Consider the following 21,162-nt stretch of genomic DNA (forward strand, 5'->3'; position numbering starts at 1 on the left):
TAGAAAGTTATAACCCAATGAAGGGGCAGTGTCTGATCTCACAGGGCTGATACCAACACCCCACACCTCCTCAGACTGAGCACAGATACTGGTATGAGTATATACTCAGGAAAGCTGCACTGACTGACTGAGTAGATGTGTGGACCTGTTTCCCCACAGTTATCCCTTCTCTGCACTGTGGGAACTGCTACCCTCTTCCTTCCTGAGGAATTCAGCCTGAGAGAAGGATAGAGAGGAAGCCATCCAGGTAAAGAGAGCTTCTACTCACTGACCACCTGCCTCGCATACTCCTTTGCACTTCACAGAGCCCCCAGAAAGGGTATCGGGACAAGACCTAGAGCAGCTGAACAGAAGACCTTGAGGGACTCATTGTACCTCCATAGGAAGGAGAACAAGGGGTCCTGAGTCCCACTCTCATGTCTAAGTTTTCATGAGCTCAACTATCTCCCTCTTGGCCCAGTCTACAACTTCTCCAGCTTAAAAGACTTGGTTTTTATTTGTTTGTTTTGTTTGATTTTTTCAGTTTGGGGTTTTTGTTGGTTTGGTTTGGTTTGGTTGGTTGGTTGGTTTTGCTTTTAGGGCTGCACCCAAGGCATATAAAAGTTCCCAGGCTAGGGGTCAAATCAGAGCTAAAGCTGCCGGCCTATGACACAGTCACAATAATGTGGGATCCAAGCTGTGTCTGCGACCTACACCACAGCTCAGAGCAACGCAAGATACTTGACCCACTGAGCAAGGGTGGGTATCAAACCTGCCTCCTCATGGATACTAGTTTTTAAAACTACAAAATGGGAAGAGACATTTTCCCACATTCTTCCCAACCCTTCTTTTAAAGCTTGAGATTCTGCATTCGTTTTCTATTCCTGCAGAAAAAAATTACCCCACAACTTAGTGGCTTAAGTCAACAAACATTTTCTCACAGGTTATCTGGGTCAGGTATCTGAGTATGAGTTAACTGCGTCCACTGGCTCGTAGCCTCATGACTGTGGTTATCATGTCAACTAAAGCTGCTATCTACTCAAGGCTTCCCTAGGGGCTGGGGAAATGCTTCCAAGGTCCCCTCCATGGCTGGTAACAGGATCTGCTTCCAAGGTCCCCTGCATGGCCAGTAACAGGACTCGGAGCCTTGCTGGCCATGACATAGGATGTTAGTTCCTGTCTCATGGATCTCTCCCTGGACACCACACACCATGGCAACTGTTTTTCCTCAGAGTAATGAGAGGGTGAGAGCAAGAGCAAGACAGCAGTCATAGGTTTCTTGTGACGTCATTACAGAAATGACTTCCCAGCACTGCTGCTGTATTCTATTCACCTGGAGCTGAGTCACTAGGAGTAGTCCACACTCAGGAGAAAGAGGTTGCACAAGGATGTGAATTCCAGTATCATTGGGAGCCATCATAAGATGATCTACTACATGTGCCCAAATCTTGGAATGATCCTTGGTCCTCTTTTCCCTCATACTCCACATCCAAGTCCTCCTCTACATCTTACATACAAAATAGACCCAGAATCTGATCACTTCCCACCACCTCCAAGGCTACCGTCTTGTTCTAAGTCCCTGTTATCACTCACCTGGATGATTCAATCATTTCCTAACTCTGGTCTCCCTGCTTCCATCCTTGCACACCTCAGGCTACGTTCCTCAAAGCAGCCAGAGGGATCCCATCACTTTTCAGACAATGTGCCCTCCAATGCCTCCCTACCTCATAGTCAAGCCAAAAGGAGTCTATGGTGACCTATGAGCCCCTATTCTAGCTGCCCTAACCTCTCTGATTTCATCTCCTGCCACTTTGCCACTTAAAAGCTGGGCTCCAGCCACAGTGGGTCCTTGACCTTCGCTGTCGTCTCTTCCCCTAATGATCTTCTCCCATTCTCTGCAGAGCTCACTCCTTCACTTCTTTCAAGCTTTTATCCAAATATCATATTATTTTCAAGGCTCTAGGACCTCCCCTGCCCCCCAGGCTAGCTTTCCCATCCCCTTTACACTGACATATGCCTCTCATAGCAATTTCACCATTGGACATTCTATGTATGTACTTGATTATTCAATGGCCTCATTCGCATGTATGTTAGCTCCTTGGAAACAAAAAGATTGGCTTTTTCTTTCACTGTTATAGCCCCTTGTCTAGAACACTGGTTGGAACCAGCCAGATACTTAATAAAGACTTACGGAGTGAATGACTCTATGCTTCGTTCAGGACTTAGGTTACTGTTTTAGATGTAAAGCAGTTATGCCAGTCCCTGCTGGCAGGGAGCACCAAACACAGTGAAGGTAATAGGCTCTAAGGAGTGGATTGGAGAGCAAGGTTGTCATAGGTGACATTCTAATTACTACTGCTGCATAACAAAACACCCCAAAATCTAAGATCAATAAACAACCACTTCATGAGGATCAATGGAACTGTGGGGTCTGGAATTCAGACAGGGCACAAGAATGGCCTTTCTCTACTGTCTGTTGTCTGGGGCCTCAGTTGGAAAGACTCAGTTAGGGATGACAATGGGGGCTGGAATCATCTGAAAGTTTCTTCATTCATACTTGTAATGATTGAATTGACTATTGACAGGAACCTTAGCAAGGCTTTCAGCTAAAACTCCTATATGTGTCCTTGTCAGGCAGTTTGTGTATGTGCTAGTTTGAACTTCATCATAGCATGGTGGCAAGATTCCAAAAATAAGTGTCCCAAGGTGTCAAAGTAGGACAGGGATGTTCTATGGTCAAGCCTCAGAAGTCACATCATATCACCTGTGTTGTCATCATAAGCCTGCCCAGATTCATGGGGTGGGGGGGCAGGGCTGGATATTTACCTACTTCTCCATGGAAAGACTGTCAAACAGCATGAGGGGAGGGGAATATTGCTGCAGTCAGCTCTGGACAGTGCAATCTTTCATTCTTGAAAAGAGAGGGTCGTTGGAACGATGGATATAAAGGTACCACACTGGCCAGTTCTTCATCTAAAGTCCCCCCAGGGAAACTTTCTTAGGTGAGGGAAATAGAATAAGTTCTCAAGGGAAGAGAGAATTTGTCATATGACAAAACACTCTAATCTCAGCACTTTTACCACTGCAACCTGGGGTCAATTCCTGGTCTGGGAACTAAGATCACACATCAAGCCACTGGACACCACAGCAAAATATATATATATATTATATATATAATACATTTTTTTAAAGGAACTATCTAATCCTATCTCTGACTCCCTCTCTTGTTCTTCCCCTTCTTCTTAGCAACATACACTCATTTACTGGAAGGACGACAGCAGAGTAACTGAGCCATAGAAAGCAGTGTCTGGCATGGATCCCATAGAAGGGAGTAGCTCACAGATAAGAGGCTCTGAACACAATCTTGTACACAAACTGTTGCTGCTCAGAAGAAAAGATGAGGCGCTTTCTAGATGTAAGAATTTTCCTTGATCAACCCCTCCTTCTGACCAGAGCTGGCCCCAGACCAAGACAAACAAAAGAGGTTCCCCTTCCCCTCCGGCCGTGATCTGGTTGTAATGTTTTCCCTGCAGATGAACCTGCTGAGGCCTCTCCCCATCCCTCACAGCCCTCCTCCATCCTCTAAAACAACAACAGCCGCGCTTCCTCTCCAGAGATCTAAAGCCACAACCTCACCCAAAGCCGCAGCCCCTGCAGTGCACTCTCAAAGCCAAGGGTTCCCATTAGATGTGGCTCAATTTTATCAGTGACATCTCTGAAGTGGGAAGAATAGGGCCCCCCTCCCTTGAGGCCTCATTTCCAGGGGCTCTCCTTCTGAGCAGCTGTGCAGTTCACCGAGCACAGCTGTTGAACTCTCCCACAAGACTGTGAAACCCTTAGAGCCGTAATCTCTTACTTTGTGTCTGATTCCTCTTTCATGATCTAGAAGCAGGAACTGCCAAAATCCCACAGCCCTTGCCACCCATCATAGTCACTTCCTCTTATATTAGGGAGACGGAAGCTTCACTTCTCACCGCGGAGCACAGAGTTTCCAGGCTCTCTAGGACAACATTCAGAAAGAGCAGGTTCCAGGAGCCAAGATGCCTGTCCCTGCCTCCCCGTCCAACCTGCCTCTGCCGTCCGTGATGCTGCCTCTGCTGCTGGGACTCACAGGTGAGCACCATGCCTTGAATACCACCCTCAGATACCCCTGTGCAAGGATGCTTACCTGAGTTTGGCAATGGTACCATCCCCCCACCTGCAGCGAGGCCAATGGATCTCTGTTCCAAGGCCTCTTTCTTTTCTGTCTCTTTCTCTTCAAAATATTTTTCTAAATGTTCTCCTTTACAACAAGGATATCCTAAACAATTTCCCCCAGAATTCTTTTTTTTTTTTTTAAGGGCCTCACCTGTCACCTATGGAGGTACACCACAGCCACAGCAACACCAGATCCAAGCCATGTCTGCGACTTATACCACAGCTCATGGCAAAGCCAGATCCTTAACCCAATGAGCGAGGCCAGGGATTGAACCTCCACCCTCATGGATGCCAGTCAGATCCATTTCCACTGAGCCACGACAGGAACTCCCTCCCCCAGCATTCTTATTATTTACAGAGATCTACTTCTCTCCAGTGCAGGTCCAGACAGGATTTAGTCCACCCAGGCATTTCTCAGTGACAGGGGTTCCTAGTCACTCCTCAGCTCCCATATCCCTGACACCCTGTGAAAGATCCATGATCCTCAATGGCTTTACCTGAAGGAATGGGTACCATCCTAGGGAGGAGGTGGAGATGTGACAAGTGAGCCTTCTGTCCTGCTAACGACCATAGAACCTGGGAATCAGGGCTGCTTAAACTGAGATGAAGATAAATGGATGGATAGATAGATAGACCACAACTACAAATGCAACGTAGAACTATTAGAAAAAACTGGCACGTGGTACTTTTTAGACTGTTAAGTCTCCGAGAATCTCAGATTCTTAGGATTATATTCTTAATATGGGGATTATACCTGCCTGTTCACTTTCATTTCCCTAGATATGACCCCAGACCCAGGTAGGCTGGTGAGACACCCCTCCCTTCCCAGCAGTGTTATCATCTTAGTTGAGAGGTCAACCTACAAGTGGTTAAAAGCATAGATATATTTTGAAACCAATACGCCAGTGTTTGAATTCAAGTTCCATCACTTATAACATGTTTGACATTGTGCAGAAACACAGAGAAGCTTAGTAAGAAGTTTAGGAGTTCCCGTCATGGCACAGTGGTAACAAATCTGACTAGGAACCATGAGGTTGCAGGTTTGATCCCTGGTCTTTCTCAGTGGGTTAGGGATCTGGTGTTGCCGTGAGCTGTGGTGTAGTTTGCAGAAGCGGCTCGGATATGGCATTGCTGTGGCTCTGGAGTAGGCCGGCAGCTATAGCTCTGATTTGACCCCTAGCCTGGGAACCTCCCTATGCCATGGTGCAGCCCTAAAAAGCAAAAAAAAAAAAAGGAAGAAGAAGAAGTTTAGTAACTTCTCTTTGCCCCTGTTGTCTTGTTGAAAAATTCTTTACTAACAGGATTATGGTGAAAATTAAGGAAACTAATTATATTAAATTAGTTAATATATTCAAGTGTTTCAAGTGATGCGTGGCACACACCAGCTTCTATAGAAGCTCTGACTCATTCCCTCCGGGATTTAGTTAATGCAAATATGAACGCATAAAAATGATCTCACTGTTTCTGGCATTACAACATTCACTCTGGGTCCTTGACAAGCCAGTGTCTTCATTTAAAACTCACAGCAGACATGAAAAACGGGAATGATCCATCATGCTTCATAGAAAAGGAAACCAAATAAAAGGGAAGGGGCTTCTCAGAATCTTCAGGCTTGTTAGTGCTGGAGTCAGGCTATGTGCCCACATCGGCCTGCTTCCCCAGGCCAGAGGCGTCCCCTTGGCTCCAGTTCTGGGTGTCTTTTTAAAGTTCTCAGTTTCAACAAAGCTCAAGAGAAGTCCCCTGGGCCAGGCAGGAGACTTGGAACTGCTGTGTGTTTCCCTCCAGGAGCAGCAGGTGAGGAGGGGCTGCAGGTGCTTCAGCCTGAGAGGTCCGTGTCTGTCGCAGCTGGAGAGACGGCCACTCTGCCCTGCACTGCGACCTCCCTGATCCCCATTGGGCCCTTCAAGTGGTTCAAGGGGACAGGACCAGCCCGGGAGCTAATCTACGATTTCAAAGGAGATCCTCGGGGCCACTCCCCCCGAGTAACAAATGCTTCAGATGCCACAAGGAGAGACAACAAGGACTTTTCCATCCGCATCCGGAACATCACCCCAGCAGACGCCGGGACCCACTACTGTGTGAAGTTCCGGAGAGAGAGCCCTGCGGACGTGGAGTTTAGGTCTGGGCCAGGCACCCGGCTGTTTGTGCGTAGTAAGTCCAGATCTCTGAAATCGCAGACCTCTGTTTTAAAACAATCACAACCTCCAGTCTTTTAGCCCAAGGTTCCTGCATTGTTAGCCCTTGGGTCAAGTTTGAGGATAAAAGATGGGGACAGTGAGAAGTCACAGGAAAAAGAAGAGTAAACATAATCTCAGGGACACATCAGTACAATCCTAACCCTTTATAATGTTGCAGGTTTTGAAGGCCACGAAAAAGACTTATAAACAAAGCAGATAAAAGTATAGACTCTAGGTCCAAATAGCCTGGGTTCAACTTCTAGTTCTGCCATTAACAAGCTGTGTGACTTCATTAACTTGCTAAAATACTCTGTCCCTCAATATCCTCTTCTAAAAGATAGGGAAAGGAGTTTGGTCATGGCTCAGTGGGTTAAGAACCCAGTGTAGTTCCGTGAGGATGTGGGTTCAATCCCTGGCCTTACTCAGTGGATTAACGATCTCACATTGCCACAAGCTGTGGCTGTGACATAGGCCTCACCGGCACCTCTGATTCAACCCCTAGCCCAGGCACTTCCATATGCCACAGGTGCGGCTGTAAAAAATTTTTTAATAAAAAAAATAAATAAATAAATAAATGAAAGAGAGGGGAAAAAAACTGTACTTACTTTGTGGATTTGTTGTGAGGACTATAAATTTAAATGTGTTTATAAATGTTAGGTACTTAGAAGAGTACCTGTAACATAAGAAATGTTATATTACTGTATATTGTCAGTTTTCAGGATTTTAAAACTAATCAGACTTAAAAATATATTCTTAACAGCACGGAATCATATATTACACAGAAACAAAGACTAATAGAATTATTGAGGCAGAAAATTATAATCACTTTTTTTGGCCACGCCCATGGCACAATGGAAGTTCCTAGGCCAGGGGTTGAACTCAAGCTACAGCAGTGCTAACTCCAGATCTTTAACTGCTGGGCCACCAGGGAAATCCTAAATATCATGTTTTTATGTAGAATATGTAATTTTTATATTTCTTAAGTTTTGTTCTGGATTTCTATAAGTCCTGCATATTCTTGGATTTGGTCCTGACTAATAGAATCATGGCTGAAGACCAACCCTGCAAAACTCTGAATATTATCCATCCATTAAAGGAAACCCTGGGAAGCAGAGCGATTGGTTCAAGCCTGTTGGTTGACAAAGAAATGAGTATAATGTTTTTGATATTGAAAAATTAGTTTGAAAATTTACTCTAATAGGAACATAGCAACATACATCAATAGACTTTTTGACTCTTTAAAAGTTTAGCATCTTAGGATCATGGAGAAACAAAGATAACGGCAGGTAGTATTTGGGGACAAGGAGAGGATCACACGGTTTTCAAGAAAGCAAATTATATGTGAGCAATTTGAATGAGATCAGCAAGAAATTTCCAAGGACAAAATTGAACACTAGAATGTAAGGAGCACTGCCTTCAAAATTCTTAGGGAATCTGATTTCCAACCTAAAATTCTACATGCAGCCAATTTGTCAAGTTTGTAAGTTCCTAGAACTACATTTCATTCACCTTTTTTGTTTTACCAGGAGGAGTTAAACAATGACAAGGTAAGGAGTTCCTGTTGTGGCTCAGCAGGTTAAGAACCCCATGTGGTCTCCATGAGAATGTGGGTTCAACCTGTGACCTTGTTCAGTAGGTTAAAGATACAGCATTGCTGCAAGCTGCAGCACAGGTCACAGACGAGGCTCGGATCCACTGTTGCTGCGGCTATTGCATAGGCTGCAGCTACAGCTCCAATTCGGCCCCTAGCCGGGGAAATTCCATATGCCATATGTGTGGCTGTAAAAAGAAAAAAAAAAAAGGCAAGAATGGGAAGCAGGAACAGGAGATTGGAGATCCCAAGATAGGAGCTGTGCAGGAGGCATAGGAATGGCCATAGGGTCATTCCAGACCAAGAGGACTGGGGGCTTTAAGAAGGACATCTCAAAAAGATAAAATTGCTAGAATAGTAAATCATTTACAAACTCTTACTCACCATTTCCAATATTATTTAACATTGCATTAAAGCATAAGCCAATGCTTTTAAAAAGAAGAAAGCAATAAAAAGCAAATGAATTATAAAGAAAATGGAAAAACTCTATGGCACCTGGAAAACTTAAAGAGATCAACATTAAATTTTACAATCTATAAGATAATTTAGTAATTTAGCAAGTTATAAAATCAACAAACAAAAATCAAAAACTTTCATATATACAAACAAAGATAGTAAGAAGATATAGGAGAAAGGACAAGCACATATACGGTAGCAAATTTTAATTAAATTAAATTATTAGGTCAACTTCCACCAAAACTGTAATAGGGACTGGATTTACTTACCCACTAAAAATCTAGGCAAACTATATGAAATAATGGTTGACAAGATGTTGGTTACCAGGTAACAAACAAGGGTGATCTCTGGGAAATAAGGAACAAATGAAGTGAGACCCAAAACTGCCTCCAGCTTACACGCTGAGAAAGCTTGCAGACCACCGTGCAGGAAGAGAGAACTCAGATGGAGCCTGGAGAGCTCCCGAGTTGATAAGAAGGAGCTAGAAATCCAAGGAGGGAAAGGTGGTGGAATTTTCAGTGGAGCTCCAAAGGGGAGAGAGATACACAAAGAGCAAAATCCAAAGTACTTGAGCATGACCTTGAGGGAAAGAACTCTGGAGCCCACCTAAGACCAAGAACAGTGCTGTTCTCATCAACCTGAGGGGAAAATCTCATAATTTGGGTGTATCTGGGAGAATACAAAGGGTTCTGCTGCAGTAGAGGTAAAAGAATAAACTCTAGGAGTTTCGTTGTGGCTTAGTGGGTTAAGATCCCAACACAGTGTCCGTGAGGATGCAGATTCAATGGGTTAAGGATTCGGCATTGTCGCAAGCTGTGGCATAATCTCAGATGTGGCTCAGATCTGGCATTGTTGTGACTGTGGCATAAGCTGGCAGACACAGCTCTGGTTCGACCCCCTAGCCTGGGGACTTCCATATGCTGCAGGTGCAGCCTTAAAATAAATAAATAAATATAAAAGGAAAAAAAGAATTAACTGTACGCTAAAAAATGCTGTGATTCAGCACCACAAACCATAAATACAACGTATGAAAATGTCAAACTGTTTCCAGGTAATTTAACCATTCCCAAAACAATTTTGAGCACGTTTAATACAATACAAAATATCCAATATCCAACAAAGTGGAACTCACAACATCTGGTATGCAATAAAACATGACCAGGCAAGAAAAAGGCAGGAAAATATGAGAGAAAAATTTATGATGAGAAAAATGAATCATTTGAAAACCAACCAGAAAAGACAGATGATTAGGATAGAAAATAGATGAGTTGGGATTAATTGGAGGTAAGACATTGAGAAAAAAATTAATGAACTAAAAGACACAGCAATTGAAACTATCAGGAGTTCCTGTTGTGGCGCAATGGTTAACGAATCCGAATAGGAACCATGAAGTTGCAGGTTCGATCCCTGGCCTCGCTCAGTGGGTTAAGGATCCGGCGTTGCCGTGAACTGTGATGTAAGTTGCAGATGGGGCTCAGATCCCGCGTTGCTGTGGCCCTGGTGTAGGCTGGCAGCTACAGCTCCGATTAGACCCCTAGCCTGGGAACCTCCATATGCCATAGGAGTGGCCCTAGGGGAAAAAAAAAGAAAGAAAGAGGGAGTTCCCGTCGTGGCGCAGTGGTTAACGAATCCGACTAGGAACCACGAGGTTGCGGGTTCGGTCCCTGCCCTTGCTCAGTGGGTTAACGATCCGGTGTTGCCGTGAGCTGTGGTGTAGGTTGCAGACGCGGCTCCGGCTCGGATCCCGAGTTGCTGTGGCTCTGGCGTAGGCCGGTGGCTACAGCTCCAATTAGACCTCTAGCCTGGGAACCTCCATATGCCGCAGGAGAGGCCCAAGAAATAGCAGAAAAAGACAAAAAAAAAAAAAGAAAGAAAGAAAGAAACAATCAGTAGGCCAGACCACACACTGACTGCACTGAGGAATCCTACTAAACATTTAAGGAAGAAATACTAACAATTCTATATATATTATTCCAGACAATTCAAGAGGAAGTAATGCTTCCCAATAAATTTTTAGGGCCAACATTATTCTGGTACTAAAACTAGATAATATCCCTCATGAACATAGAATTATTATGAAGCTACCATAATCATACAGTAAACTACTGGCATCAAGATAGACTAGAAGATCAATGGAACAGCACAAAGATTCCAGAAATAAACCCATACATATTTTCAATCAATTTCTTTAGAACAAAAAGTAGGGATCACTCCTGGGCATATATTCAGAGAAAACTATTATTAGAAAAGATGCATGTATCCCAATGTTCATTGCAGCACTATTTATAATAGCCAAGATTTGGGAGCAACTTAAATATCCATTGACAGATGAATGGATAAAGAAGATGTGGCATGTATATAATATATACAACATATCTACAATGGAATATTACTTAGCCATAAAAAAGAATGAAATATTGCCATTTGCAGTAACATGAATGGACCTAGAGATTATCATACTAAGTGAAGTAAACCAGACAAAGACATATACCATGATATCATTTACATGTGGAATCTTAAAAAGATGCAAATGTACTTATTTACAAAACAAAAATGGACCACAGACATAGAAAACAAATTTACGGTTACCACGAGGGAAAGAGAGAAAGGCTGAGATAAATTAGGAGTTTGAGATTAACATATACATACAAAATAGATAACCAAAAAGGACCTACTCTATAGCACAAGGAACTATACTCAATATTTTGTAATAACCTCTAAGGGAAAAAATTTAAAAAAGAAATTGTGTGTGTGTGTGTACATATATATAATATATACTTCAACTTTTAATCTATAAATACTTTTTTTTTTGTCTTTTCTAGGGCCACACCCGCAGCATATGGAGATTCCCAGGCTAGGGGTCTAATCGGAGCTGTAGCTGCCAGCCTACACCAGAGCCACAGCAACTTGGGATCTGAGCCGCATCTGCGACCTACACCACAGCTCATGGCAACGCCAGACCTTTAAGCCACTGAGCGAGACCAGGGATTGAACCCGCAACCTCATGGTTCCTAGTCGGATTCATTAACCACTGGGCCACAACGGGAACTCCAAATAATTACATTTTAAAAGGTTAGGGGAGTAAATAAGTAATAACTGTGTTGATGTCCTTAGAAACTGGGATTTTCAGTATGAGAACCAGATACAGAGTTTAAAAACTGCATTATTAAAATTTAATTAGAACTATGAGCATTAATCCATTCAATTGTCTTTCTCAAAAACAAACAAACAAACAAACTTAACCCCCCTGCCCATCAAATGACCCAGTAGCAACCCAGTTAATGAACACCACTGGTACATAGATTAGAATCTCTAAATAGCAATAACACTAAAAAGAACCAAGGCTCCATAGGGAAATGACTGATTCCAGATCTTGAACAGGAAATGTCCAAGCAAAATGAGCTTGGAGTATTTTTTTATACAGAAGCAAGGAAGCAATGTCAATTGAAGTTATGTAAAATGAATCAGGAATTTTTTTTTTTTTTGTCTTTTTAGGGCTGCACCTTCAGCATATGGAAGTTCCCAGGCTAGGGGTCAAAACAGAGCTACAGCTGCTGGCTGACGCCTCAGCCACAGCAACACGGGATCTGAGCTGCATCTACAACCTACACCACAGCTCACAGCAATGCCAAATCCTTCACCTACTGAGCAAGGCCAGGGATCAAACCCACGTCGACATGGATACTAGTTGGGTTTGTTAACCCCTGAGCCATTACTGGGAACTCCACAGGAACTAATTTAAAGGAGGCTTCCAAAGATGGGACAATGTGAGTATGAAAAAAAAAGAAAAAATTGGGCTAGTGGAGAACTCTATATAGATGGATTGAGTTGGTGGCACCCAAAGCCACTAGTCAATCTGAACACCATGAAAAGAGAGACAGCCTTATATCACATGCCTCTTAACATAATGCAGACAGAAGTTGTTAGAACCACATATGAAGGATTCTTGACAAAATTATGAACCTGCTTCTAATCAACTAGATCCTCTAGCTCCATCTACTGGCAATACAGGGAGAAAGGATCTTGTTAAATGACACCACAGGAACATAAGCCAGAATGTGGGAAATTCTGCAGGTTTTGTCCTGCAGATTGGGTGTTTTCAGCAAATAATTCTTAAAAATAAGAGGGTGGGGGAACTCCTTTAGCTCAAAAAAATATTAAAAGACATAATAACAAAATGTAACATATGGATCTTATTTGCATCCTGATTCAAAGAAGCTGTTTGTAAAATGGTATTTGGGAGACAAACAGGAAAGTTTAAATGCTGACAAATATTAGATGACATTAGGGAATTACTGTGAAGTTTTAAGTTTGATAATGGCATTTTATTACCTTCTTTAAAAGAATTCTGGAGTTCCCATCGTGGCGCAGTGGTTAACGTATCCGACTAGGAACCATGAGGTTGTGGGTTCGGTCCCTGCCCTTGCTCAGTGGGTTAACGATCCGGCGTTGCCGTGAGCTGTGGTGTAGGTTGCAGACGCGGCTCGGATCCCGCGTTGCTGTGGCTCTGGCGTAGGCCGGTGGCTATAGCTCCGATTCGACCCCTAGCCTGGGAACCTCCATATGCCGCGGGAGCGGCCCAAGAAATAGCAAAAAGACCAAAAAAAAAAAGAATTCTTAACTCTTAGATATACATGTTGAGGTAATTGTGAGTGAAATGATTAGCAGTGTCTTTAAGATAATCCAACAGACGGTAGGGCAGTAAAGATGAAACAAGATTGGCTAACTGTTAAAGTCTCAATGATGAGTACTTCCTATTTTTATGTTTTTACAAATTATGGTGATAAACAACGAGTTTTTTTAATACAAGCCTATACAGCCCCTGCAAAGTTTTTTATGCATTTCCAGGTATACATGTACCCCAAACTGAAGTCCACTGTAATAGTGTTTTCAAAAATACTGGGAAGAATTATACCCATCTGGCAGGATTTGAGGAATGAAGTTTTCGTAGGTTTCTAGAAAATTAAACCAATGAAAAGAATGAGAAACTTAATTTCCAGGAAAACGAAAAGCTGTAAAAGAAAGGAAATATAATCATGACTTCTTATATGACCCAGTTGTGAACAATGCTTCTTTGGCCATAATGATATAAGTGCTGAGTCCTAATAAAATCAGAGTTGGATGCATCCATGCTAGAAGGATGTGAATGGAAGAGTGAATGGCAGATGGAGGCAGATGTAAGAGAGCTAACTCACTATCTCCCATAGTAGGTCTATTCATGATACATAACACTGAGAGATAAATAATAATATAAGCAGGTTACCTAGCAACACAGAGAGAAATGTCCAAATAATCAACTAAAGTAGTTTAAAAGTAGTTGACCTCTAATTTTTGCAAGAAAAGCAAGTTACGACTCTGGTACTTTCCACTACACACCTTAGATGACTTTTTACACAATGTACTTTGGGGAAGAAAAGAAAGGGGAGGGAAAAGGAATGACATGGTTGAATCTTCATGCTCGCATGATCACCACAGCCTGGTACTTCACTGTAGATGCAAAGGTTGAGAAGCAAGTTAGTGAGACCAGCAGACAAACTGTTATGATAAGAAGAGTCATAATAGGAGTTCCCGTCGTGACTCAGTGGTTAAGGAATCCGACTGGGAACCACGAGGTTGTGGGTTGGATTGCTGGCCTCGCTCAGTAGGTTAAGGATCCGGTGTTGCCATGAGCTGTGGTGTAGGTTGCAGATGCGGCTCGGATCCCGTGTTGCTGTGGCTCTGGCATAGGCCAGCAGCTACAGCTCCGATTCGACCCCTAGCCTGGGAACCTCCATGTGCCGCGGGAGCGGCCCTAGAAAAGGCGAAAAGACACACACAAAAAAAAGAGTCATAATAAAAAATGAATATGAGAACTGAACCTGAGATGCAGTGGGGAGAGTTCTTGTTGGATGAACCATAAGGGCTGGTTTTGCCGTAGAAAATAACTTGTCATCTTCCATTCTCTCCCTTCTCTCTCCATCTTGCCTTGATCAAAGCTAAGCCATCTCTTCCAAAGATTTCTGCCTCCTCCAACCCAGCCCGCCCTGGCCAGACAGTGAATCTCACCTGTGTAGCAGCTGGCTTCTTTCCCCAAAATATATCTCTCAAATGGTTTGAAAATGGCATGGAGCTTCCAGCCCATCAGAGCCGCATCCTCCCACCTGGAGAAGCTTTCTCCTACACCATCATCAGCAACATCCTGGTGACCCTTGCCTTGACCTCACTCTACTCCCGGGTCACCTGCCAAGTGGTTCACAGTGAATTGCAGCACCCCCTCAGTGGCCATCTGAATATCTCCACATTCCTTCAAGGTAAGGACCCCACCTACACACCCACATGGCCAAACCTAAGTGACCTCTACCTATTCCCCGTTTGGAACACCTCACCTGAATCTTCCTATTCATTCTTCGCCAAAACCCACATGAGGTGGGTACAAGTTCACCCATCTTATGTGACCATCCTATTTCCTTTAATGCCATGATCAAGACCTTTTCTTTCGGAGCTTTCTTCCCTCCATTGTATTTGGGAGGTAGGAGTTCATTCATTCATTCATTAACAAGTATTAATTGATTATGTGCTGTGTGGTGGCGTTATTCTAGGAACTGGGGCTTCCATGATAAACAGAACAGACCTGATTTTTCCTCACTGAGTTCACAGTCCTGTGAGTCCCATCAAACAAGAAGTAATGACTTGTGACATTTTCTAGGATAGAAAAGAACAGGGTACTGAAATAGATGAAAACAGCAGACATCTAGTTGACAAGAAAATGCCTTTTTGAAGAAGTGATGATGAAGCCAAGTCATGAAAGATGAAAAAGAGTCAGCCAAGCAGAGCAGAGCCTTCCAGGTAGAGGAAACGGAATGTGCAAGACACTGTGGTGCAGTGGGGTGAAGCATAAGACACACTTGAGGAGCAGAGGGGATCCCACAAGTGGTGGATCTTAGTGAGAAAAGAAGTGCATGATAAAGGACATGACCGGGAAGGCAGGACGGGGACCAGACCACACAGGGCTCCTAGGCCACAGCAAGGAAGTTTCTCCCACTTGGACCCTCCGCATGGACTCCTAAACCCTTGTCCAGACCGCCATGTCTCCACTGCTTTGCTGCCAGTACACCACCTTTGAAACCCACCCTGGCTCCAAGGGAGAGAACAGTGCAGGAAATGCTATGCCCCCACCTTTCTTGCTGTGACCTCATAAAGACAAACCTATTACTGTAACGTCAGACTTTGCATCTCAACTTGCTCTACATGTGCTTAAATAGTCACTTGGGACATAACTCCTGGGGTATCACAAATGTTACATCACTCTGGAAATATTCCATGGAAAAATAACATCATAGTGATTTGATTTCCACCATCACCCACTTCGACAAACAAGACAAAGTCATCCTTCATAACCAGAATTTTTATCAATCCTTTTTCTTCCTAAATTCGCATTTCCATTCTAATTCCTATGGAGAACTTTATCTTAGGATAGCATATTTTATATGTGAAATTCTTTTATGGACCAGAACATTAACATATCATAGAGAACTATGTGAACACAGAGAACCACCCAAAAAAGTCTATAAATTAAATTTATTTGATTTTTCCTTAGGAACTAAGGGTCTAACTGTTTAAAAAATATTTTGGATTAAAGTGCATAATTGATCAAAACAATCTAGATATATGGTAAATTATTGTAACATAATTATTAGAATAACAAAGTTATATCAGAAAGGCGGTTCAGTGGGAGATGGAAGAGCTTGTGATGCTTTGAGTACAGCAGGCTTTCTGGACAGAGAATTTTGAACTGTCCTTTTATTTTTGTGTCCCAACGTCTTTATATCACGTGCAATGCACCGTAGGTAGTTTCAGGATACATGGGAGAAAAGCTTTTTTTTTTTTTTTTTTTTTTTTGGTAAAGATGGAAAGGGAGAATTGAGAAACAGGAGGCAGGAGAGGGGTCTGGCTTTACTGTGCAATTTTAGGAAAGAGTCATATGAGGGTTCAGGATATGGCAGTTGATTGTATGAAACAATCTCTGTATTTACTCTTTAGGGTGTCATTATGGGCCCCCAGGGTACCTGCAGCAGCAGTAAGTATAGACAGTCTTCAAAGTGGCTATGAATTAGGCTTCATTTCATCTACATTGCCCCTACTCACCAGGGTCACCTTTCTGTCCTTGGAATGTGCTAGGCTTCACCTCAAGGCCACTGCCGATGCCCTTCCCTTTGCTTGAGATGCACTTTCCCACACACAGCCAACCTCAGTGCCCGCCCACCTTCCTCTTGCCCTCCTCCAGCCTCTTTGCCTAATGGTCCAGTTACCAGGGCTGCATACTTTATCCCAAAGTTATTCCTATATTCTAAACTTATTCCAAATCTTCAAAATTGCTGACATATGCTGTGGTTTAGGAAATTCAGACAGGGCCTGTAGTGATGGCTTTCTGCTCCATTACATCTAAGACTTCAGCTGGATGATTCAGAGGCTGGGATCACATGAAGGCTCCATCACTCCTCACACATCTGACCACTTGTGCTGCTGTGAGCTTGGGGCTTTGGTTTTTGACATGAACCTCTCCTTATCGTCTTTCCACATGGGCTGGCTCGGGCTTCTTGTACCTTGCTGGCTGTGTTCCAAAGGTGAATGTCTCAGGATTCCCAGGTAGAAGCCACATCAACTTTTATAACCCATCCTGAGATATCATACAATGTCACCTCCACTGAACTCTGTTCCTTGTCACAAAATTCTGCCCAGGTTCCAGGGGAGCAGAAGTATTCCCCTGCCAATCAGGAGTGGTGAGGTTCTGGATGACCTGGTGGGCTGTTGTAGTCATTTGTGGAAAATGCAATCAGCCATACAGAGTTCATGCATATTCATCGTTCATATATCTGCACTTTTCCAAAAATCCTTCCCTACCCGCCCACCTCCACACCAGGTCAGGTGTCCCTACAGGATTTCATAACCCATATGGGGGTCAGGTAACTGCTCTTCCCTTCCTGCCCCCCACCAAGAGAGGGAGCTCCTAACTGTCTTTGTTCACTGCTGTATCCCAAGAACTGACAGCAATGCCTAGAAAGGTATGGGTGCTCCTTGAGCATCTTTTGCATGAAGGAATAAGTAATGGAGGAAAGGCTGTTGTTTCAGTTGTTCCCACAGTAAATATATCAGCACACCATGTCCCAAGCCTCCAGATGGCCATCCTCACCTGCCACGTGCAGAGGTTTTATCCCAAAAGCATGCAAATCACCTGGCAGGAAAGGAAAGGATGCTTCAGGACCTGTGAAGACTTGACCCCCACCAAGAACCCAGATGGCACATTCAGCCAAGACAGTCATAATCTGGTCAGCATCTCAGAGGACAAAAGTCTGTTCACCTGTCAAGTGTCGTACAAGGCCCAGACACTGGTCCAGACCAGCTTCCAGCTGAGCGAGTTTACAGAACAGCAAACAAGTTTGGGTGAGTAGGGGAATAACAAAGCAGCTAAAGATTTGAACCTGGAGACAGACAGGCCAGGTTCAAATGCTGGCTCTACCATGTTAGTCATGTGTGATCTTGGGAAGGTCACTTCACTTTCTGAAACTCAGTTTCTACATATTTAAAATGAAACAGTAAATATAGCCACCTTTACATGCTGTGGATTCCAAACAGCAGTAATCACTGCTGTACCCTGATGACACATCCCTTTTACCAGATATCCTTGTGAAACACCAACGTAACACATATCTTTCACCAAATCCCACCCAACCTCCCCAAATCCATTCAGATAATACAATTACTGAGCACATATTAGGTACTTTGCTGGGTGCTCTTATTTGATACAAAAATGATCTAAAGAGCACGCTATGATTCCCATTTTAAAGGTTATGAAACTGAGGCTCAGAGAGTGAGGTGAGTCCCTCCAAGACCAAGGTGTAATCTTGGTACCTGAGTCCAGAGTGGACTGAACCTGCCTGGTGGTTGAGTGATGGGAATAGGAAGAAGGGTTCATCCTGATATCTTCCCATCACCAGGTGCCATAGCATCCAGCTCTCTCTTTGGGACCGTCCTCCTGCTTGTCTGGAAGTTGCTTCCCTTGACTATATTTTCCATCATCTATGTCCTCGGGAGGAGCCTCCCTTCCAGGTAAATGGGGGACCCAAGATAAGGGTTGGGCTCCCTGGGTGGGACTCCAGGATGACAGGGGGTACTATAAGGAGAAGCCATAAGATGTTCCCTCCCAAAGTAGAGTCTCCTCTACTTCGAAGGTACATTGAATCCAGAGGGTCCTTGAGAGCTGCACCCCAATTCCTACAATCTTACCTTCCTCCTCTCCCAGCTTAGTCTAAGGATGCACAAAGATGCAGGCTGCTCTGACCTGGGCAGTGGCTAGAGGATATTTATGAGGGAGATAGAGTGGGAGGTGGTATGGAGAGAACACTGATGATGTGGTCTCTGGGGAGGGGTCTGAGAAGAACAAAGGCTTCAGCCCCAGATCCCTGCTTCCTCTACAGGTCTCGAGCACAGCAAGACCCTCTTCAGTGACATAGAACCCTTGTCCTTTCCTGTCTTATTCAGGAGGGCTGATCCAGGAGGACCACTTGCCGAAATGCCAGTAGCCACTACCCCAGCTTCTGCCTCATCCGCCTTCTGACATATGTCCAGCTCTGGCTGCCCCTCCTTGTCTCCTGTATCCCCAGAGGAAGTGAGAGTCTCGACTGGGAAATTCAGTAGTGAGAGGTAGGCTCTCATACCCTACCCAGGAATGAAGCTTCTGCAAACACCTGATCCTGAGCAAGAAACCCAGCAGAGGCAGAACGGGCTCCCAGGGAGAACCATACCTGCAACCCTGAAGGCACCTTCCAAGCTCCTCAAGGAAAACTCGCTATGGGCACCCAACTTCCATGAGACATTTACAGTCTCTTCATTAATGGAAATAAAGGAAACACTAATTGCCAATAAATATAAAGAGATATGCAATCTCATTAGTGATCAGAAAAAGCAAAAGCAAGACCACACTCAAATGACATTTTGTGCCTACTGAAACCACAAAAATATAGAAGCAACTGGGTCTTTATTACATTGATCATGTGCATTTAAATTGGCACAGCTACTTTGGAAAACAGTCTGGAAAGTTTAAGTTGAACATTTATATACCCTATAACCAGGTATTTCCTATTAGCCTAAACAAATTCTGGTACATGTACACCAAAAGATGTACACAAATATATACATGGTAGTATGGTTCAAGGTTAGCAAAACCTGAGAACAATCCTAATGCTCACCTACAGAATTATGGGCAAATAAGCCCAATCACAGGATGAAATGATTTGCCACAGTAAATAAATAAATAAATACCACTACACACATTAATATGGATAAATCATCACAAAAATATCAGATATGCATAAGCCCCCCAATATTTTATAAAGTATGATATATGATAAAATCATATTTTTTCAAAAAGGATGAATGAACCAAAGATATGAAATAGTAGTTGCTTTGAAGTGGGGAAAGGCCAAGGAATGAGGATGGTGGGCACGCACAGGTAGGTGTAGGTCATATCAGAATTCGAGATTCTGGTCTGAGTGGTGGCTTCATCAATGTTTACATCATTTTACACCAAAAAATAAATGGAGAGAATAATAAAAGATCGATGAATTTGTATCTAAATAGATATATATATTGCAGGCCGAAGATTGGAAAGAAGGAAGGGAGGATGGGAGCAATGGAAAAAGGAAGGATAGGTGGACGGATGGAGGGATGGATGGGTGGATGGATGGATAGGTAAATATATTAATAAAAGTGTACATGGATCAATGATAAGGATATCATGAAACAATAGTTGTGACTAAATACAATTTTATATATTTAAGATCCAAAGGAAAAAATAAACAAAGAGCATTATTTAGAGAGCCCCAAATTTCCTACTATGATAATTCTACATAAAGAGGAAAACATAATTTTGGTGCCACTATGGATGTGGCACTTCACATGCAGTATCTTATTTCATCTTCATACCAATCCCACAGGTGGGTGCCATTCCCCACTTTACAGATGAGGAATTTGAAGGAACTTAGTGTCACTAAGGTGTCAAACGGCAGAACCAAGAAACTCAGATTTAACCCAGCTATGAACTCACCTCTATCTTGATTTTCTGTAATCCTATCACCACCCAGGAAATATTACTGTTGCTATATTTAAAGAACCCTGTGTCACAGATATTTGCCTTCTGCAGAGTTCAGCAGTTCAGTGGTCTCCAGCAAACCTTGCCACAGCAGCGACCCAAGCCACTGCAGTGACCACACTGGATCCTTAACCCACTGCACCACAAGGGAACTCGCTCAGTGTTTCAAGGAGGCACACTGCGTACAGTTCTAGAGACAGACAGGGAGATATTGACCCCACCCTCATTCTACTTCTTCTTGGCCTCTCATACCTGCTGTTCACACTAAAGCCCACTCCATGCCTCTGAGTGGAACAGAAGGGAGGAACGCATGTGCTTTGCCAGGTTTGAAAGATGGTTCAGAAGCAGAACTAGGGTTAGACATGAGCCCCAAAATGACCCTGGTGAAGACATGGAGGAGGTAATACACTCCAAGTTCTGGAGAAAGGCCCCTGTAAGAGAATAAATATGTCCAAAGGAAATAGGCATCTGTGGTATTTGTTTCACTGTGGCCTTGAACCTTTGGAGTCACAGAGATGGAGGAGCTGAGCCCAGCCTCCAGTACCTCTCATATGTTGTTCTCCTCTTCTCTTCTACTCACAATAGCGCAGCTTCAGCTTCAACATCCTCATCCCAGTCTCCTTCTGCCTCACTTC

At 43.5% G+C, this 21,162-nt stretch overlaps 1 protein-coding gene across 3 annotated transcripts; it reads left to right on the forward strand.

Annotated features, from left to right (window-relative positions):
• On the forward strand, positions 3,929 to 19,303 carry LOC100739707 (signal-regulatory protein beta-1-like). 3 transcript variants are annotated; one of them, XM_013985186.2, is made up of 6 exons: positions 3,929 to 4,092; positions 5,962 to 6,327; positions 14,376 to 14,690; positions 17,509 to 17,820; positions 18,375 to 18,486; positions 18,855 to 19,303. In XM_013985186.2, exons 1-6 carry the CDS (start codon positions 4,020 to 4,022, stop codon positions 18,883 to 18,885), a joined length of 1,209 nt encoding a protein of 402 aa, XP_013840640.1. In that variant the 5' UTR covers positions 3,929 to 4,019; the 3' UTR covers positions 18,886 to 19,303. The 3 variants fall into 3 exon arrangements, with proteins under 3 accessions (XP_013840640.1, XP_003483969.1, XP_013840641.1); XM_003483921.4 differs by having other exon boundaries at positions 18,919 to 19,303; XM_013985187.2 differs by lacking the exon at positions 17,509 to 17,820 and having other exon boundaries at positions 3,934 to 4,092; positions 18,919 to 19,303.

This window comes from Sus scrofa, chromosome 17 (assembly GCF_000003025.6).
Source record: "Sus scrofa isolate TJ Tabasco breed Duroc chromosome 17, Sscrofa11.1, whole genome shotgun sequence".
NCBI lineage: Eukaryota > Metazoa > Chordata > Mammalia > Artiodactyla > Suidae > Sus > Sus scrofa.